Genomic DNA, 21,948 nt, shown 5'->3' with positions numbered 1-21,948 from the left:
GGGCTGCAACGAAGGATCTCCGCTGTACACAGTTCTGGGCCATCTACTTTATTTCTCCCCAGCTCTTGCCTTCTTCCTTTATTTCTTTTTTCGGTGGAACTCCTCTTAAGTTATCTTGGTCGCCCTCTTCTTCTGTTTTCTTGGGAGTTCTACTTGAAGGCTTGACTACAGCTACTGTCATAGGCGGATCCAGGGGGGGGCACGGGTGCTGTTGTGTGTCCCCCCCCCCCCCCCAGACCCTCAAAAATATGCAAGATTTTTAATATGGTCCCATTATTATTTCTTTCGTTTTGTATTACGAGATATCCCTATGCCCCACCACGACAAAATCCTGGACACGGCCTTGCTTGTGCCCCCCCCCCCCCCCCAGAAAGAAATCCTGGATCCGCCCCTGGCTACTGTTGCATGGTCTTCTCAGCATGTGGCCTATCCAAGGAAACTTCCTTTTCTTGATGACCAATAATCATCCTTATCCAATAGGATTTTCATTTACTCGCCTCATTGAAAGTTTACTAAAGTTTATCCTTAAGACGACCAAGTCGAAAATTTCAAGTGTTTTAAGGCTGTTTTACACGGGGCATATCATTGCTGGCTGGCCCTGGAAAATTTTTTGAACTTGCGAGAATGCAAGCTCAGAATTAGAGCAGCCCGGCTATTTTGCCATCTTGCTTCTATGCATGCATTCTAGCTTTACACATTGAAATTTTGACTGCGCCTTCGTACATATGTCAGATTGTGCAATGACATGCTTTGTGTAAAACGGCCTTTACAACATAGCATCAATTTGGATGCAAGGCAAGTTGAAATCCACCCCATGTGACCCAGGTGGCAAAATGTGAAAAGTTTATTTTAAAAGTTATTTAGTTTTTCTTATTTAATCATTCAACAATGATTATTTATTTATAAATTATTTAACAATAATGTTAATCAAACTTCTTAATGGCTAACATATAGTGTGCAATTTCAATTACAGTATCTCAAAAAATAACTTATGGGTGTAGCCTATTTTTATGGTGGGGAGAGGGGGAGAACGGAGGGGCAACAAACTGATCTTTGGCCCCCCTGACAAAACTGCAGCCCTGTTTCACACTATGATCTTAATTAATTCTGGCATATTGAGAGGCACCTTCCCCTAAATCAAAAGAGAATTATTCTTCACTGATGCCAATAGGTCAACACTAATCATCTATGGATCAAGTTATACCCAAGGTAACACTTCCAATTAGGAACCAAATAAAAATCTAATCAAAAAATAACAATCAATATTTAAGGTAAGATTTAACATGACATTATTTTTGTGACACCTACGGGTTACAAATTCATTGAGCACAAAATGACATTGCATATTGTCTTCATTCCCTCTCTCTCCACAAGTTAAGCCCCAAACACTCACATCTGGCTCCACCCTCAAATTTTAGTTAAAATTTAAATTCCAAAACAGGCAATTGGATTGCCATTGTATTGCAAAATAACAGGAATGAATAAAAGAGCACAAATAAAATTAAGGATTGCCAAGTAAGGGTCAGCTGTCCACCATTTATTGATGCTTAAAAGACTATCCACAAGGTTTCTATGCATTTAGAAGTGGTGCAAAATAATGCACTTTCAGTCAACTGCTCAAACCCTTCAACTATCAGAACAGAGAATACAAGAAAAGATATTTGAATTTCACTTATGCACAATAGTTTCAGGCTTCAGCTTTCTGCATATGTAATACAAAATCAGTTTCTTGGCCTTTATACACAATTCTTCCCATTGTTGCACTAAGTAACATAGATGCGAGGTGACTCAGAGCAGTTGAACTCAATTGTTTGAAAGAAAATGGAGAAATATCAACCAATATTCTCATTGAATGGCTGGATGATCACTATTGAGTATTTTCAACACGAAAGGTATCCTCAACGATTTTCTGACCCTCTCGGCTATCTGCTTTACTGAACTCAGATTGGTATAAATAGATATTTAAGGTGATTAGAGACTTTTGTTTACCAAGTATTGAGTACACATTTCCCTACCAACTAATTCGGCAGCAATCTGATTTCAGCTTCAAAATGACACTTCCCCTAAATTGTATTCAATACGAAAAATATAAAAAATTTAAAATATCGCCTTCAACAAACCTCCCCTTTACACGCCAATTATCTACATTGCTGTTACTTCTGAGGAGAAAAATAATCTATCCAGATCTCATTATCAAACCTTCAGTCCATGAAAATTCACCTCAAAGCTGTTTAAAATCAAAATACTTAAAAGTAACCTTCAATCTTTCTAATAATAATACACTGAAATCTGTTATTTTACAATCAGTGAGAGCTGAAATATCTTTCAAAACTTAAAAACTGCAAATTATTTGTAGTCAATACCCAAACACCAAGGAAAAAACTCAGCACTGGTTTCATATCTTAAAAAGGAGGAACTAGAAAATAACAAATGAAATATTAAGGGCCACTTTACGAAATTTTCACAATAGCTGATTGCAGACTAGATCCTAGTTGATTGGCATTCATACACTTAGAAACTTTTTTTTTTATCACCATTCACATGAAAAATTCAAGCACAACTCATTTCCATTGTATTCAAGTACGTAAAACAATGTTTCACTTCACATGAAAAATTCTTTCCTCTTGCTTCTTCACGTAACACAATTTCCTAAACATGAATACAACACCAAAAATACAGCCATACAGGCAGAAGTACAGGCACAACCACAACTAACACAAAACATAAAATGAGAGCCACAATCATTTACACTGATTATCATGCACCATTTTAAAAATTTCCACATGCTTCAAAATTTCACTCTCCCCATTTTGCCATGGTACACTACCATTTTAATTACTTTTTTTACATACATTAGGTGGCCATCAAGTCATTACCACTGGGAGGACATCTCAAATTTCATAAACAAATTTACACACAAACAATTCGTCCTCATTTTACCCGTGAAATTTTAATCTAACATGAGATTTATTTCCACTAAGAATAACTTCATCCATGTAATAAAATAAGGTGTTTTACAGCATTTTAAACATCCTCAGCTAAAAAGAATACTAATAATTTTGAAAATCATTGCATATTAAATTTCCATAAAACATCACACATTTTAACAAATGGAAACATGTCTCAATAAATTACTCTCTCAAAGGACTCGGAAATTAAAGATTCATTTTAATATCCTCACAAGTTGAGCTGCAGGAAAATGTGAATACCTAAGGTATACCAATTTGTCCCAGTTTCCTGCACGTAATTCACCACTATATACAAAATCACAGTCCATGACACACCTTTCAACAAGTCAACACATGACTTCTTTCCAGAATTGGGAAATGTTTTTAAGTTTTGAGATATTTTCACAAATATCTTTATCGAGTGGAGGTAAAGGATGGGGGCTGGTACATGACACCTCAAGTGTATTTGGCGGCTGGTGTTTTATACACTTTGGCAAGAATGAAAGATTCAAACAAATATGTAGTGGCTTTCAGTTATAATTTCACCTTTATCTTGCCAGAGTTACAAGATCTAAGTGCCTTAAACTTGAGTGAGGAACTTCTGTTTCCTTTATCAAACTTGGTTCCAGTCCTCCTCCTCCTCCAGCAAGTCTCACATGGCTTTTCTGTGATACTCTGGGGAAGCTGGACCATAATCTTGAAGGCTGAAGAGTGTCGATGAATTTTTGTGCAAATACCTGAAATATGGAAAGAAATTGACATCATTGTCTCACCTAATTTTTTTAATTCTAACACAATTTAAATAAAGCATGCATTGAAGAATGAGAAAGAGACAAATACATAGATATGAAACAAACAGCTGATAAGAGAAATGAGTTGAAGGCTGCATAAAACCAATCCTAGGATTAGTGACCAATGATGATGATGATGTTGTCTGCAAAAGACATGATACGTAAGGCCACTATGAATGTGAAGCATTATTTCTTCCAGAATTAACAAATGTACTCCATGGCATCCATTTGTAAGACAACATTTTGCCAAAGTGTCAATACTGTCAGTAGGCTTCTTCAGGTCAGTGAAGTGAGGATGCTGAATTTTCAGCCACCTCATACACCATCCTTTATATACCATCCAGTCTCTCCATGATCAGTACTCTGAATTCATGTATTTCTTGTGCAAAACATGTTTCCATGCATTTGTTAGAGGGTTGCAGTCTCCCTGGTTGAAGTTACTCCCCTTTCAATTTGCCTAGCCCATGAAAAATGCTAAATTCCCATATTTATTAGAGAGGCATTCAAAATTATAAAAATAGGAATAATACCAACTGGAAAATCAACTACCCCCTCGCATAGACATGGAAATGTGTTTTCCTCAGATATGATGTGAATTCAGCATGAGCTGCATAAGCCTAAATAAGATTTGCTTTCAATTTACATAACTGTAGCCTTTCACGCCATGTTTTTATGACACAGGTGACTATTGACAGTATTTTGGAATAAAATGAAGGCATAGTAAGACTTAAACCATGTATCCTTGTGGGGCAGAAAGGCAAACAAATCAAATCAGGCAGATAAACAATGAATATTGCCAAGCTCACCTTAGGAAGTCTTGAATGTGCATTAGCAATAACTGGATGCTTTTTTCATCCAAAGGTGTGTATGCCAACATACTCCCAAGTTTCACTGTAAGAATAACATCAACAATTAGAGACTGATTTCTACTGGGTCATCAAATAAATACGCAAGAATAAATAATATTAACTTATTGCACCACTGAAAATCCAAAAATGAGAACAATTACTGGGCTGGGAATGGCTAAACAATTACCGTATTTGCACAAATCTAAGACGAGGTTTTTTTTCCTCGTAACTCCTGCAGAAAAGAGGGTTCGTCTTACAATCGGATGCAAAATACTCGACGTCAATCGGGTTGCATAATTTCCATCGGAAAAATTATGGACACCTGAGTTTGCCACCTGATAGCTATACAACGGAAAATCAACGTCAAAAATAGCTTAACAGTAATTTAGCCTATTTAATTTTGCGTTCAAGTAAAAAAATTCCATTTTTGGGCAGCAGGCAAAGATTCGGCGCGTGCCAATCAGTCGCCGGGTGCACTTCTGCCGTGTCCGCGAGATTGCCTGCTTTACCCTGGGTTCGGCTCCATTCAAGTTAAAGCTCAATCAAATCACAAAATGTTCGTGTGATTGGTTACAATTTACCTAAATTGTAACGCTAAAGCCTCAATGGCGTCGTGGAATAAACTGCTACAAAGTCGTTGCATTTTTCTCAGAGCAACGGTAAGAAGGCAACATGATTTGCCTCTGATTAGAGAGATCGATTCAGTTGTGATTCCGTTCCTTTCAGAGTATTAAGATGGTGGAAAAAGAAGTAATTACACTGCCGCTTTCAAAAGAAAAGTTATTCAGTGGAACCCCGATCTATCGTACCCGTATTGATCATTTTCCTGCATTCATCGTTCGCCGTTTCTGGTCCCAAATAAAGTTCCATGCACGAAGTATTTCTAACGTTATTTAAGCATTTTTAAGCAAGGAACTAGTTGGAAAAATACGATGGTGATTTTTGGCGAAACTCAATATTCTCGTAGCTGAGCTTTTCGGCAGTTAATGTGGCATTTTTTTCCGAAAACAGGATATCAGGTTATTATCATTTATCAATTTACGAGTTATACCATAAGTCTCACTTGTCAGAGTTACCGACGAAGGGATATCTTCTCAGGATATTTCGTTCCTCCCTACTAACAATCCGAATTCATCCGCCCATCTGGCGCTACGCTAATTAGAGAAGAATGGGTAAGTTGCCTTATCTTTGGCACAAAAAATTTCATGGCGCAGTCATATGGTCATGCTTCACCCTTTGCAGTATGCTCTGCGTACGCAGAACGCGATAGCATAGCTCGTACGAGTGGTTACCTACTTTCCAGGGTGGCTTGCCTTCATACCACCTAGTGTTTTCCGTGTGGGTTTAATAAAGTCAGGTTTCATTTTCACTAGTTTAATTTTATTCATCTTCGGACCATAGCCCCTCCGAAGAAACTATTAGTCGAATCAACAATAAGACCTAAGTGTCTCGATAAAGTACCACTATTCCTGTCATTACGCGCTGATATCTAATAATAATTACGCGCAAAAAATCCTGCGTTTCCTGGTACATAGGCAACCTAGCCAAACTTTCCCGCATTGATCGTTTTCCCGTAGAAACATTTTTTCCCCATAGTGGAGTTCCAAAAAAGGGGGGGGTCGTCTTAGAATCGTGTTCGTCTTAGATTCGTGCAAATACGGTAATCAAAAACATTAGTTTCTAAGTTCCAAATACAATTGAGCTCAATTGATGAGAAAAATTAGTTCCAAGCATGCCTTCCAGCAATAAAAAACCACTGAATACTCACCAAAAAGCCTCAACAGATGTATTGCACCATATATTTTACTCATTGGGGTGTCAGGGTGTGATTGGAATATCTGTAAAAAGAATGGGAACAAAATAAAACAAAACAATTACAGTTATGAATATGTAGAACAACATTTTAAATAGATAAAGATAAAAGATTTGCAGTATAAAATGACATGGTTGATAGCAATCACAATCATTCAACTAACCACAAATTTATCATTAGGCACAAAAAAACTCTATTACTGACACACAGTAAATTAAAATACACCATTAAATGGTGTTAACACAAATCTGGGACAGTATGATAAAAATTCATTGAAAGACTGGGATTTGAATCATGCTCCAAAAACATTGTGCCAAGAGCTCTGAAAATTAAATCTATGACTTCTAAGTACTTTATCTTGGAAAAGAAATCTTACAGATTTTAAAACAAATGATTAAAACAGGAGACATTCATACTGCAGACAACTTTTTTATAAGGTGTTCACAATGTTCAACGCATTCAATTTTAAAATGAATATGAATACTATTGATTTCATTAAAAATAAATAGAGAAAAAATTTCAAGGAAGTTGAAATACTTACTTCAGCATACTGTGGCCTTTCAAATTTGTAAAGCAATTGCGTTCCTAGCATAACATTAAAATACTCCTTAATACCATTAGTTACTTCCAATACTGCACTTTCCCTGAAAAGAATTGGAACAGTTAATTTAAAACTCATTGATTAATCACCTATACTTTCCAAAATAAAATGCCAACCTCCAAAATGAACTTACTTGTTGGGAGTATTCGTCTTGCTAGATGTCTTATGCTTCACATAGTTTTCTAAAATTTCATCCACAGTAACTTTGGCAGGAAGGTTAAAAAGCTGTAAACAAATGCAAAGAGCTAAGTGACAAAACTAAATTCGAAGCCTCTAAGTATGCAAATGAAACCTGATTTTCTAATAGGTAGAACAAATAGGAAATACCAGATGTAATTGGCTTTCAGATAATAGAATGTACGGGTTATTTAATTGCAAGCATACTTTTCACAAAAAATAAAAGCAATTCAGTAATAAATGGAGGAAAATTGTAGATTATTTCTTCAATACATTAACCTAAGACAAAGTTAAGAACAAAGATTTACAGAGATAAAACAAAATGTATACTCTGAACTGACAGTCAGACTCTGAATGTGAATAAAACAAGTATTCAATCAAAACAATGCCCTTTACAGTTCTACTTTTCAATAGTTAACATGATGAAAAAGAAAATAGTAATTTACTTTACAAAAATACCTACAAGCCTACTTTTGCAATCATGGATAATTTTGAGACAATGTTAGTGCCACAAGCATGCTAAAGCTGTCTGCTGTAGTCACTAAAATACACTGAAAATATAAGTAATTTTTATAAGTAATAATAAGTCCAGGGCAAAATAATGAGACAATTTGTTCAGTGTATGACTTCGAAAATCAATAACCTTCGAATATTTATACTGCCTTGAACATTCACTTATTCGTGCTCTCAGCGAAAGTTACTATGCATAACACCTACCATTGCTAGTTAAAGGCTCCACGTATCAATGAATCCCATTAATAGGATCTTTTAACTCATGGATATGTCATAAAAATAATTTATAACCATATTCATAATCTTAGGAGCTCACCATAGCATAAATAATCACTGACAACACTTAAAGTATGTCTGGTATCACGTAATCAACAGGCTTACTTGATTTTCTTTTACAAAATACTTGGGGGAAGTAGAACCAGTATTCCTTAGCTTATCTAACACTGTGTTAAATAAAATAATGTTACACAGTAGATAAAATGAGATTCAATCGATTAAGGCAACCTACGCATGACTTCTACAAATGGTATCACAAAAAAGTGAATATTTGATTGAATTATTTCTTTAACACAAACCTTTCTTTGGCGAGATATTAAATCCCAATCATCAACTAGCCACGGCTTTAACTCATCGGGTATTTTGACTTTCACTTCCACCTTTGTCAAAAACTGCTCTTCAGTTTCCACAGTGGGATCCAATCTACCCCTCTTCTTTCGGGGAACATCCGATGATGAGTCTTGTGAGGATGATGGCGTTGAGGTTAGAGGAGGACCAGGTGTTTTAACTTTAGCCTTTTCTACTGATGGTGTTGATGCTCTGCTGTCTGGATCTTTCGCTGGAGTTTCAGACTTTCTTTTTGATAGAGTTGTTTTTGTAGATTTCTTATTTTTCCTAGAAAAAGAAATTGAGATCGTCAAAGAGCCTTCAACATGCTACAATTGAGCATCTCATCACTGTCAATACCATCGATGACATGAGGTCATTGGTCTAACAGAATGTTTAGGATAAAATTGGCCTACGAAAATTAGATAAAAACGCTGCTGAGTGAAAATATTTGTAATCTAAGGACAGTCATACTTATACATGGAGAATATAATATCACAAACCTAAATATTTATACATAGTCATGACCACACAAAATCAAGTGAATAAGTTATAAAGCCAATCATGAAATCTTGTAAGTATTAAAGACTGAAACAATATTCCCATTAGTTCTCAATGGAGTACAACTAAAATTAAAAAAACTTTTCAAAGAAAAAAAGAGAAATTCTTCAAATCAATGTTCTTGAAAAATTATTATTTTAAACAGTAATAAAAAATATGGCTAAGGAAGAAAGAAGCCTACCTTTAATAACTGTTCTCAGACCTTTTTCTAACGATATTAAAATAAAGCAGAGGCATTGTAGAAAAATTTTAAAGTGATAGAATCAGTTAGAATGAATGCTAAATCAATTACCTAGGCATTGGGTGAAATTCCAAGGCTCAGCTGCTACATAACATCACTCATGATTAGCACACACAAATTCATACACACTGATGGACAATACAACATTGCTCATTAAAGAAAACTTCTAAATGATCAGCAACAAAAAAATCATATTCAACAAGTAAATTAAACCTAGAATATGTCAATGTTATCACAGAGAAAAAATCAACATGTAACAGGAAACATATGATAACAAATCGCCAACAATGGTTTCCAATATACTTGTCAGTTACTGTGGAAAGCATGGGAAAGATATCAAACAAAGTGCTTTCATAAATTTAGTGCTGGCAGAATAGTATTTTGAAGTGCATATACATATGCCTTTTAAGTAACTCATTTTTAACTTTCATATAGAAAGATTTTTTAATAATCAGGAATGAATAATTCACATAAATTCTTGGGAAGGCTTAGTAATGAGTTATTCCAGTCATTATATGATTCACTAAAACTTCTCTAAATTCCACAATTAAAAAACATTATCGGAGGCAAGCATTAAAAATTCAAACAGGCACTCATTTCTCTTGCCACAGTGACCACTAATCTGATAAATCTATGACATTCTTTTACTCAATTTTGAATTATCATTTACCATCATCATTAACCTTTGTGAATAGTTGAAAAATTTTACACCCACCCCATCTCTGTATTGCACCATGTCCATTTAACGATTAAGCCATGAAAAGAATACCTTGACAGACAAGTTCCAACTTAAATGCTGAAAATAAGAACAGTGAATGACATCGGACCTTAAAATTTAAAAATGATTCTGTTAGGGATGGATTGATAAAGGATTTTTTTTCACATCCGGATAGACCTGATCCTTGATTTCATCTGAAGGGGGTTGCACCTACTAACCCTCCTCATCCCCCCCCAAATCCCCACATTCCCTCCCCAAAGCCCTTGTCCCCCCCCCTCCCCAAAGCATATTCATAGTTACGCCGCTGATACTATTCACTATTATTATGGTTATTTAAAATTCAGTTTATATTGAATGAGAACGTAATACTCAGTACTTAACATCTAAACGTATTATAAATTAGCACCTAATGAGTTGATTGATTAATCTTAATATTCAAGAAATCATCAGTTATGTTTAAGAATTCAGCAACTATGCATGAATGTGTTATTGCCAGACATGCAATGTTTGAAGATTTAATGTCTGAGCGTTTTTGATTATGTTTTAGTTATCAAAGATCAGTAAAGCCTTCAACTATGTGGATGTGTTGATTTTAGATACGAATATGGTTGGTAAATCAATTTGCAGTTTAGTAAGAATTTTTATGATTAATATCACCAATTGCAAATACTAAATGTAATGTTACATGCACCCAACATTTTTCGTTTTGGTCGTAATGATTGTCATAAAGTATGTCACTAAATGAGTAACAATTCATATAGAAACTCAGACATGGACAGAGAAATTTATTTTCTTCTTTTTAGTTGGCGAGAAAAACATTGTTTTTTAAATTTTTTAATTTATAATATTATTTTCTTATTTTAGTTCTTAATGATTTAAATCTATCAACAATACAATGAAATAGTTTTAATTCAATCGAAGTACACGCAATTTATTTTACATTATGAATAAATTTTTCAGACATGTAATACAGGCTTTAAATGATACGTGCCACAATGTGGTGGAAGTTCTTAACATTAGTTAAATAAATAATTGTAACATTTCCACTGGATTTATTGGAACTCGTGCATTTCATTGCTAACTCAAAATAATTATGTGTTAAGAGGCATATGATGCACTTGATAATATTGTTTTAACAATGAAACGTGACGTGTTTGAATAAATCCTGTAAAAATATTGCTGTCTTTCATCTTAACTAACCCAGAAGAAGGATGATAGGGGTGACATATATGTACTTGAAAAGAAATATGAACTTACATCTGTGCTTCATGGGCCTTCTGCAATTCTTTTTGCTTCTGAACATTAGCTTCATTGTATTTCAGAACTCTGCTCTCAGGTACCCACTCGTCCCAGCTGAAAATTGTTTTAAAGTAATGAATTAATAATTAAAAAAATGGAGAAATACAAATAAGTGTGAACATACTTTTTCAATGGAGAAGATGAGAATAGAGTAAGTATGTAGAATACTGATGCCTTAACACTAGAAACGACGGAGTGAGCCAGTGAAATCCCTTCCTTCACTCTTTTCACCAATTTCTTATAATGAATTTGGCTTTTTGTGACTTTTTATGTACTTTAACACTAGGAATACCGGACTTGACACCCCCCCTAGAACTACCGAATGGAGTCATTTTGACTCCTACCTTATAATTGTTTATTTTTGCTGTTTATGTCTGTTTTTATTGATAGATTGCATTAGTTTATCATTTTTGTTAATAATAGCAATATTTCAGACGTCGTTTTAACAAAAAAATATATTTTTTTTAAAAGCGAAATTCGACAGTGTTGCTTTGAAATTCTTTTTTCTTACATGTTATGTTGTTTTAATAGAATTATAATGGAGGAATTGGATAAAACAGCAAACGTAGACTTTTCAACACATTTTATCATATTGTTTGAATGATCAAAAATATTACTTAGGCTACATGGTAGTTGGGAAGATAATTAACTAAAGCAAAAAAATGCAGTTGATACGCCATGCATTTGTCTAAGGTGCTTTAGAGTTCAAGCATTGTCGTTCATTTTCATTGCCCACACAAAGACTTTTGGCAGGTCTTACAATTCCCAACTGATAGATTATTTTTGCACTTTGGTTTTGCCTGGAAATAATTTTTTTGCAGAAACCCGTCAGAAGAATCTGCGGCATTGGACACGCAACGCTTTTATCTACATCTAACATGAGGATCAGCCAACTCTGTAACGAGCTTTTTCTAAAAAGTCTTGCGCGAAATGTTTTAGGTAGTCTCATTGTACACTATCCATGAATACCTGCTAAGTCGGGAGTATTTTCCAACGAGTAGATAGGCTATCACTGAGTAGACGTTCTTGTGGTATATTTGTGATTTCATCTCTTTTGGTTCTTCTATTCTCTTTTATTTACCTTTCCCACAATGCTAGTACCCTGGATTTTTTGCTGTTCAGCGAGTTTGACTGAGGTAAAGTAATTATATACAGTAACATTTCGCCCTTTTTCAGAAATGGTTGCATTAGTTTCAGTACTGCTAAACGGCAATCTGCATGAAGTGAATTACCTTTTCCAACATAAGGGAAGGCATTTGCAAGATATTTGCTCTCCTTGTCAACAGGTAGCCAATATTCATGGCCGTATTTGTCCGGATTAGAAGGAATGTACAGAGTGAAATATACCTAATTACACTGGGAAAAAGTTGTTCATCAACTATAATGTACGGACCAGGTTTGTAACAAGCAATGTAATTCTCTATGAATCTATCGTACACTATTGAAAAGAGGGCAAACTTGACAGTTTTGAGCCGCTGGAATCAATTAGATTTCTCATCAACTCTTAGACATTGCAAAATGTTATCAAACCTAGTCGTTCGTTGTAGAAAATGGTATTCCCCAGTCGTTTGACCAAATACTCTTAATAGAGTAATCATTTGTACCTGATATTCCTCGGGCATAAAATATGGCTATACATGCAACTAGCTCCACATCGGAAAGTGTAAAATCTTCGTAATTTTGCCTGCGTGGTTCCACAATTGTACATCGCTTTATGTGAGTCAGTATAAACGAATCGATAAATAATCGTATATAATACCTTTTTTTGTAAAAACCCATGAAAGGGAAAGTAAATGTAAATTACTGCTTATATTTCGCCCGCGTTTTGTCTGAATCTTCAGACTCACTAGAAACGTTTTGAGGAATAAAATCCTCGACTTCGTCACAGCCGAAATGATCTTTTGTTTCGCGTTCCGATTCACCTTCCGGTATAGAATGCAACATAGATAGGACTTCTTCACGCTTTCGCCTACTTCTTCTAGCCATACTCCCAGTCAGGAAAAATGAAATCCTTGCTTCATAGGAGTTTTGCAGTCCACTCGAGAGTTCACTGGATTCACTGATGCAAAGGACAGCGCACGGTTTTCCTGTGCGGCACCCGGCAGCCAGCGCTGTCAGAGCCGAACGTGCTAGGACAGTAACTTTATTTCATTCTACTGATTTATTTTCCTGGTTCATCAGTATATCAATTTTTCTGGGGAATCGGTATATCAGAGGTACTTTTTCATATTTGAAAATCAACTTCCACGCAGTCAAGGCTGAAATAAAAGTGCTGCAGCGCAATGCACAGTATTAGCGGGCGGCGGCAAAGGTGGGCGGCGAGAAGGAAGGGGTAACGGAGGAGGGACAGACACAACGGATTCTAACATAGGATTTGAAAATGCTATGAATTGCATATTCACCACTTTATCGCAAGGTAAAATAATATCAGGACATTCACATAGTTTGTAGATCCAAACACAGACCCGTAAAATAAGAAATGCTTTCAAAGTCTCGCAAATATGGGCCAAAAGGAAAATAATTGTATATTTAAGCCTTTGATTGATTTATATTAATTATTATTGACATAAGAAGAGATAAAAACTTGTATAAATATTACTATTTGGTGAAAAGACAAGCAAAATACAGTAGGGAGTCAAAATGACTCCCTTTGGTAGTTAAAGGTAAATTTTGAAAAACGTGCACTATTTTATTTTCTAGAATTATTTTAATCGCACAGCCTTATTTTGTGTCGAAAATGAATAAAAGTCACGGAATTTCAGGCCGGATTTCGGAATATTTTAGTCTGGGCAGAGAAATAAAAATGGCGAGGAGTCAAAATGACTCCATCGGTAGTTCTAGTGTTAAAGGTCTTTGGGTTAGTGCAGTCAGGTATATGTCACGCGAATGTTTAAGGAAATAAATGATATTTTCACTAGAACGACAGCATGCCATAGCCAAAATGATTAACTCTAATGTTAATGGAAATACAAAGTAAAAACTCTTGTTGGTTCATTAACTACTGAGTCACAAACATATTATTTTTTTCCACATCATCACTATTAATTTATGTGTTAACTAATGAATATTTACCATGATTTTTACTTTCATTTTATTTTTAATATTTTAATTTAATTTAGGACTATTATATTTACTGGACAATTATATTTTTATTGTAATACAGATGCTTAAATTTTATGAAAATGCTTGCAATTGGGGTAAACTGTAAGAGTTGAATAAGTTATTATTATCATTACTCCCATTATAATCTCAAAGAGCCTAAAATAATTTTACAACTATTTGAGTCCTTAATTCATATTGTAAGTAGAATACTGTTTAAGTGTAATTTGCAAGTAGAGAACTATAAAGGTAGATAAGTGAGATAGGAGCACAATTAAGGTATGAAAGAATATGAATTAATGAACTAGTCTAAATTAGACTCTGACTTACTTTTTGTTCCATCCTGCATAATGGATAAAGTACTTCACTTGCTTCTCTTTTGCCTGGGATTTCAAGCATTTTGCTTCATAGATCAATGGTCCATGAAAGCAGAGAACCTTCTCCCCTGGTGACATAAAAAAATCAACAATTATGATTTATGAATATGAAAAATTATTTTTTTCCACTCTTAACCTTTTCCACTCGGGTGTCGAGTGACACTCGACATAGCCTAGCTCACTACCAACTCGCGTGTCGAGTGACACTCGACACGCGCTATTTTCCATTATTTTAATTTGTTACGTTCTCATTTTATTTGTATATAAATGTTAATACATTTTTGATAATATACACCTTCATTGGGCAGTAAGTTTAGAGTATAAATCGTAATATTTTTCAGAATATGATATTTTCTTTACACCATCAGCCATGAGGATTCTTGGCCATTGAGGGCCTTGGTTCTAATTTTCGTACACACGCTGATCGTTCTCTTTATCCTTCAAATCGCCCGGAAATAGCCCGAAAAATAAGCATATTTACTGTAGTGCATAATTCCAATGTTACTTATACCATTATCATGTATCGGGATGTTTGCCTCCTTCTATTTTGTTGTATTTTTTATTCATATATCAATCGTACCGTATCTCTTACTATCATATAGTATGTATTTCTGAGCAAGCCACATGTGTACATAAGGTGTGATACTGACACAAAGTGCAAAAGGTAATCGCTATTCGGAGTGACGGCGAGCTTTGCTGAATCAGATTTTTTTTATTACGTGCCCCCCCGAGCGGAGCTGAAATAGATACTTTTTGTTTGCCTGCATATTATTCTGAGAGCACACCGAATACGATACGCTCGCTGCATGAATGACTCATTTCTATTACTTGATTATTTTGTATACATTTTTCACATTTGTTTCGTTACTATTTCAACACACTCCCTTTATGACACCTTATAAATGGGAACTGAATCCTTCACGGAGGTAGTCGTTTGTAGTTCCTATCCCAGAACTCAACGCCCTGTTGGCCATGGAAAAGTTCAGCAAATTTGTTCATGAAATTCTTTGTGAAAGCAGTGACAGTGAGTTTTACTTTGGAAGTGAAGATATATCCGGAAGTAGTTCTAGTGATGAAGGTGGATTATCCAAAAGTCATAAATCTACACAAGTTGAACCTGTAGCCGGTCCTAGTAAACCTGCAAAAATGAGGAATTGCCGATTTCATCAGCAGGGACTGACAAAAAGTGACAGTGAAAGTGACACCCAAGTTGCACATAAAAAACGTAAAAAACTACAAAGAATTGTTTATTCTAGTGACAGTGTAGATGAGTCCGAAAGCGATGACGTTGACATTCAAAGTGAAAAACTAACGCCAAAATGGATTGATGTCAGTGTGAATGACCAATCTCCGAAAAGGTATCCCTTCTCCACTGGACAAGTGTGCGTTGGTCCACAGGTTCCCGGTGACTGTGTGAAGCCCATTGAATTTTTTCAGTTGTTTTTTACAGACGCCTTGATGGAAAGCATAGCCTGTGAAACAAATATCTATGCTAAGAGTAAACTTCACAATAGGATACTAGCCAAGAGATCAACTTGGAATAGTTGGACTGACGTCACCGCTAAGGAAATGAAGGCATTTCTCGGCATTATATTGAACATGGGCATTATTCATCAACCAAATAAACAGGATTATTGGTCGTTAGAGTTTGTCTCTCATGTACCATTTTTTCGTGCAGTCTTCACCAGGGAAAGGTTTTTGCAAATATTTTGGATGCTACATCTAAAAAATGAAAAAGCGGGGATAAATGATACAAGAACCAGAAAAGAGAAGGTCAGCTCGTTTTTGAATTATTTAGATATGAAGTTCAGAGAGAAATTCTGTCCAGGGCGCGAGATAGCCATTGATGAGTCTGTTGTGGGTTTCAAGGGCAAGGTGCGCTTCATTACGTACAACCCCAAAAAACCCACCAAATGGGGAATTCGTATCTATGTCCTCGCAGATTCCCGATGTGGTTACATCTATTCTTTTGTTCCTTACTTCGGTTCTGTAACATCTGACTCCCTTGCTAGATCTGATCTACCATTTACTTCAAAAATTGCACTAGAACTTTATGGCAGATTGAAGCAATCTCTTCCTGAAGCTCAGGGATTTCATGTATTTACTGATAGGTTCTACACAAGTGCAACACTTGCTAAGGAGTTGCTGAAATATAAGTGCCACTTGACAGGAACTCTGATGCCCAACAGGAAAGACAACCCAGCCCTAATAAAAAATCCCAGGATGAAAAAAGGAGAGTTGGTTGCCTATAGAGACAGGGAAACATTACTCCTCTCATGGAAGGACAAAAGAGTGGTTAACATTACTAAGCACCTGGGACACTTCTGAAACGGAGGTAGTGGAAAGGAGGGTTCGAGGTAGTGCTGAAATTCAGAGAGTAGTCAAGCCGAAAGTCGTTGTGAACTACACCAAATTTATGGGTGGCGTGGACACTGCTGATCACTATACAAGTACCTATTGTTTCATAACAAAGACATTGAAATGGTGGCGAAAGCTATTTTTCTGGGGCTTAGAAGTTAGTGCAGTAAATTCGTACATTTTATACAAAGAGTGCAAAAAAATGAAAGGTGAAAAGTGTATTTCGCATGCGAAATTCATTAGGGAGTTAGTTGAAGAACTTGTTGGAGATTACAGGATGGGTGGTACATCTCCCAGGGGCCGACCAAAACCATCAGACCCTCTACAAAGGTTAAATGGAAAACTCCACATCATCATGCCACATCCTGAAAGAAAACACAAGGACTGTGTAGTTTGTTCAGAAAGAAACGTTAGAGGAGGAAGAAGAGAGACAATTTATTTTTGCGAAACATGTGAAAACCACCCAGGGCTTCATGTGGGGGAATGTTTTAGAAGGTATCACTGTTTAGAAAAATTTAGAGAATAATGAATATTTGATGCTTATTACTATATCTGAAAGCCTAATTTGTCTAATAAACACTTCATTTTAGAGAAATATAAAACTTCATTTCATAAGATATTCTCATCCTCAAATTCAGGGGCTTTTAACAATATAATTCCGAGTAGACTACTGGTATAGGGGCTGAAAAATTCCGAGTGCAAAGGGTTAAAACAAGCATTTTTGGATAATAGGGTGGTTTCCTATTATTTTTTTATTGCCTAAATCAAAAGATTATTACTCCAGGAGAACGTATTTCACGCTTTTAGATTTTTAAATGACAATATCTATTTTTCGTGATTAAATGGAAAGTGAAAAATTTCAAGAGCGCAAAAATGCGACGGCTAAGTACAAATGCTGGGAAAAGCCGGTGTTAAATCTGGCTGCTGCTGTGTGAGGCCACCTGGGTGCAAGGCTATGAATGCCACTACGATGCAGGCTGCTTGCTGCTGAGCATGGCGATAGCGTAGAGTATCCTGCTAGCAGTAGCGCTTGGCTTAAATAAGGATTATTAATACTCTATTAAACAAAGGAAACTTTCCTACCATAGGCAATTTAAATAGGTGATTATTAAGAGATTTTTCCCTGAGCTCTGTGCCTCATGCATGCCTTGGTAATCTCAGACAATGCAAAACTCCTGAATACTTGTATAGCATCTAGGTCCCTGTGACATCACGTGGAATGGCATCGCACGGACGCCAATCTGGCCTTTTTCAAATGAGAAAAAAATTGACCATCAACATCAGTCTAAACTGGGATTTCTAAAACCAAATAATTTGTATATTATGAATATACTAATGTTGGGTAATGAATCGCAATCAATGCCTTTCGTTTCCTTTGATGAAGGAAACTACCATACTATTGCTAATGAAATATATGGAACATGTAAAGAAGGATTTGAAAGAGAAGAGATATTTGGATCTGAAAATATTAGCTGGTAGGCAAATTGAGTAAAGAGCTTTGCCAAACGAATCTTAGGATTGTGAATCAGTGATATAGAATGGGATAGAGGTTACCAACCATAGGAATAGTTGATAAGTAATTTCAATGCTGTACGTTAAAATCTTGAAATTATAGACACTTATCCACACAAGCAAGTTATCCCAATTAGAAGACGGTAACTCAATTTGAGTATGACAGGGTAGTATGCAAAACGTGGCATACACGGATGCCAACTTACAAAAAATATTGGTGGGTCCCAAACCGGGGATCTTGCCCCAGGAAATTTTATAAGTAGTGAGTTTTAAGTTTTTAAGCATTTTAGAAGAGTCATATGATCAACATTAGAACTTTGATAACTTGAATCTCGATATCTGGACACTCCAGGGAAAATTGACAAGCCTGACACATTTTTCCCCATAGCGAATTTTTGAGGGGGCTCCATGGAGTCGGTGCCACTGGTGCCATGGAAACCTAATTAATAGTCTACATATTTTATAAAACTTCATGTCACGTATAAATGATGAAAAAACCACCACAGGCATTATCACATTATCCTGATGTACACAAATAATGCCTTGGTAAGCAAATCTTTCCTACCTACTCCAAAAGATGTTTAACTTAAAGGTTCTCAACACGACAAGGAGATGAACACCATGATATAACCCAAATACTGCTCTAAGGAAGGACTGATGTGTAGCCTACAAATGGTTAGTACAAATGATATTCGCCGACCATTCCAGGTTTTCCCAGTTTTCCAAGTTAGTAGACAACCTGGCAAATGAATTATATGCACTCACTAAATCAGATATCAATCAAGGTAAAGTTTTAGGATTTTAGGTCCACAACCAAGCGATTCTAAACAAATACTTTTGCATATGACATTAAAAATTGTTTTACTATCATAGACAAGTGGCACGGATAGCCCACAAGTTAAGAAAACTTGTGGGCCATTTAGGATGATTTTTATTTTTGTGTACTACTCACTCTTACCAGAGTGGCAAGAGATATGGTTCATATTGTTGCAGCAAGCTTTAGAAAAATCCAGAACAGGACTAGAAAGGTCAGAAAAAAAACAGAATGATCCGAGATCATTGGGAAAAAATAACAGCCCGAAATCGAACCAAAGGCCACCAAAATAGGATGCAAGGATAAAACCCTAAGGGTAATACACCATTCATTTTAGTCTAACTTCTGGTGAAAGAAATAGTTACCTAAATATAGCATTATAACAAGCCAAGTTTATGACTGTAAGTTGTGAAGCACAAAGTGAAGAGCATTATTGCCTTTATAACAATTTACATAAATAAATCATTACATCATTTTTACAGAGGTTACACCCGTAGGTTGCCTTATACATTAAAATTATTAGAAGTGTTTGGATTGCCAATAAGAATTTTTAATGGGAATCATAACACTACTTGGCAATGGCAAGCATCCCAAAATTAATTACTTCCCTTTCACAAATTACAAAAATGACACGACTACAGCAGCTATTTCTCACAGCATATGCCATTAGCCCTACACTTAGGGTTGAAATTTTTCCAACTGGCTCACAACCCATACTTAAGGTAACTACTACTTTCACCAGAAGTGGCACCATAATGAATGGAACATTAAGCTATGAATATAGGTATCAGCTTTATTTTCATGATCATTAAATTTAAGCGCACAGATTCATACTCTGGTTAGACAATCATATTTTGCTTTTACAAAAAATAGTTATTGCTCAAATAACATTAACCATCATCTTCCTAGGTAACACTTGGGCAACTGTAATCTAGGAAAATACTTCAGCGAAAATAAATGGCTCAATAATTAATATAAGCAGTAACCAAACCATGCCGTTTTATGCAAATACTCGCACATGACAATGAAGAGCAAATAGAGTGCAGCTCAAGATAGATGAGGAAATAGAGACACCTTCCATGTATTATCACAATAACTTCATCATATTGCATAAAGCATCATGTTTATTCATAATGGGTGCGTACAACAAACGCTATCATCGATTTCAGAGAGAGAGATATTAACGGGATTATCACCAATACAATGGTTCTATCTCCGCTAAGTTTGCAGACTTAATAACGATTTTTGAAGTTATCCATCATATCCGAGATATCTAATCCAAGTGGTTGTGCCTCAAGGTGATAATGAATCGCTCTGTGTTCCACCCATTCTCAGATCAATACAGGCATGATGGTAACCTTCAAGCTAGAGCTAGTAACATCACGGAAAAATATAACGAGGTAATATAAATAAAGGGGGAAATGTAAACAAAGAATAATATACTCGAAAATGCCACATACACTAAACAAAATATATGCATTCCTTGATCGCTCGCATCAAAATGGACACCATTTGACCACCTAGAAACCAAGTTAAACAATAACTCTGCTGCTAACTGAATTGAGATAACGGCCAAGTAAGGACATTTCCCATAATAAAAGTTAAATTTCATAAATTAAAAGTTCGAGAGTACGTGCTTCGCTGTCTAGAGGAAAGGTGCCACAGCAAAATCAACAAAAACAAGGAATATGCGAGGGAAATGGCAACAACCCAGCTCGAAGATGAGAGCAGCAAGCTACGTAAGTAAACAGTTACCAATTACATAGTTTAATTAAAATTCACGTTTACCTTCCTGAAACTTGAACTTTGGTGGCATGATTCTGGAGGTTAATGGGTCCTTTAATTTCCCAAAGAAACACTTTGCGTTCCTCAGATCCTTTCACCGCTTCAATCTTCACTCACCCCTCCGTTGATAGTTCCACAAGCGGTACCAAAGAGGCGCTTGTACTCTCTTACATGAAGTTTGATTTTGCCCGCGAAACGAGGGGAAATTTTTCTGTTTAGTTTCGAGATGCGAGGAAAATTAAGAATCAAATACATTATTCTGACCTGTATTTTCAACGTTTAACGATCAAAGCGGAACTAAATTACCTTGACGAACAGTGACTTTCACAAAATTTTTTTAGTTGTGAAAGTGCTTGGATGGACCCAAAACTTGTACTTGAAATATAGCGACAGAAATCATCATATTCAGATAGATATGAGCAGTAATAACGCTTTAAACTACATTTACTTCGAATTAGAGGTGTGGTGTTGTTACAAATATTGATTTAGCACATATTAAAACATCGACCGAAATCCTTAACTAAGCATATATTATATATGTACTTACCTATGGCAAATAGGACTTGTGTACTAATAAACTAGTTTGGACTATTTTACACCCTTTTAGCATGCTACATCTGGAAGTAGTACTTGGCAAAACCAGGCGAATAGTCACAAATGTGTGCATCACCAAAGCGGCAGCTACTGTTTTTATTTAGCTGAGCACACAGATATTATAAAAACACTCAACCATCTTTTTGATCAGAGAATTAGCATGCACATGGGACCACCTTCTGGAATTTCGAGGAGACTGGTAATCAATCAGGAGATGCTGATAGAGCAACTGCACTCACTTGTAGAAAATTTTATGCAACCCATATTTGCAAATGGAATGACATTGGATTTCTGAT

At 35.8% G+C, this 21,948-nt stretch overlaps 1 protein-coding gene and 1 long non-coding RNA gene across 2 annotated transcripts; both read right to left on the bottom strand.

Moving 5' to 3' along the window:
• Positions 1 to 1,496: 1,496 nt before the first annotated feature.
• On the bottom strand, positions 1,497 to 21,212 carry LOC124167054 (mortality factor 4-like protein 1). The gene is made up of 9 exons (XM_046544833.1): positions 21,062 to 21,212; positions 14,543 to 14,657; positions 11,072 to 11,167; positions 8,267 to 8,582; positions 7,135 to 7,226; positions 6,942 to 7,044; positions 6,356 to 6,425; positions 4,546 to 4,630; positions 1,497 to 3,685 (listed from the first exon to the last, which is right to left on the bottom strand). Exons 1-9 carry the CDS (start codon positions 21,087 to 21,089, stop codon positions 3,601 to 3,603), a joined length of 990 nt encoding a protein of 329 aa, XP_046400789.1. The 5' UTR covers positions 21,090 to 21,212; the 3' UTR covers positions 1,497 to 3,600.
• Positions 20,380 to 20,790, bottom strand: LOC124167055. Its single transcript, XR_006866592.1, has 2 exons — positions 20,734 to 20,790; positions 20,380 to 20,644 (listed from the first exon to the last, which is right to left on the bottom strand). It is a non-coding gene; the product is annotated as an uncharacterized LOC124167055 (long non-coding RNA).
• Positions 21,213 to 21,948: the final 736 nt, after the last annotated feature.

This window comes from Ischnura elegans, chromosome 10 (assembly GCF_921293095.1).
Source record: "Ischnura elegans chromosome 10, ioIscEleg1.1, whole genome shotgun sequence".
NCBI classification, from domain to species: domain Eukaryota; kingdom Metazoa; phylum Arthropoda; class Insecta; order Odonata; family Coenagrionidae; genus Ischnura; species Ischnura elegans.
Note: the sequence above shows the minus strand (reverse complement) of the source record. Positions and strands in the feature narration are given on the sequence as shown.

What these genes read in the sequence shown, in the direction of transcription:
- LOC124167054 (XM_046544833.1), bottom strand. Translation starts at nt 21,089, where the DNA reads ATGCCACCAAAGTTCAAGTTTCAGGAAG. An exon ending in TAATATCTCGCCAAAGAAAG is followed by an intron (nt 7,227 to 8,266) that starts GTTTGTGTTAAA and finishes ATTTGTTTACAG; the next exon opens with CTTTTTAACCTTCCTGCCAA. An exon ending in AAGACGAATACTCCCAACAA is followed by an intron (nt 7,045 to 7,134) that starts GTAAGTTCATTT and finishes AATTCTTTTCAG; the next exon opens with GGAAAGTGCAGTATTGGAAG.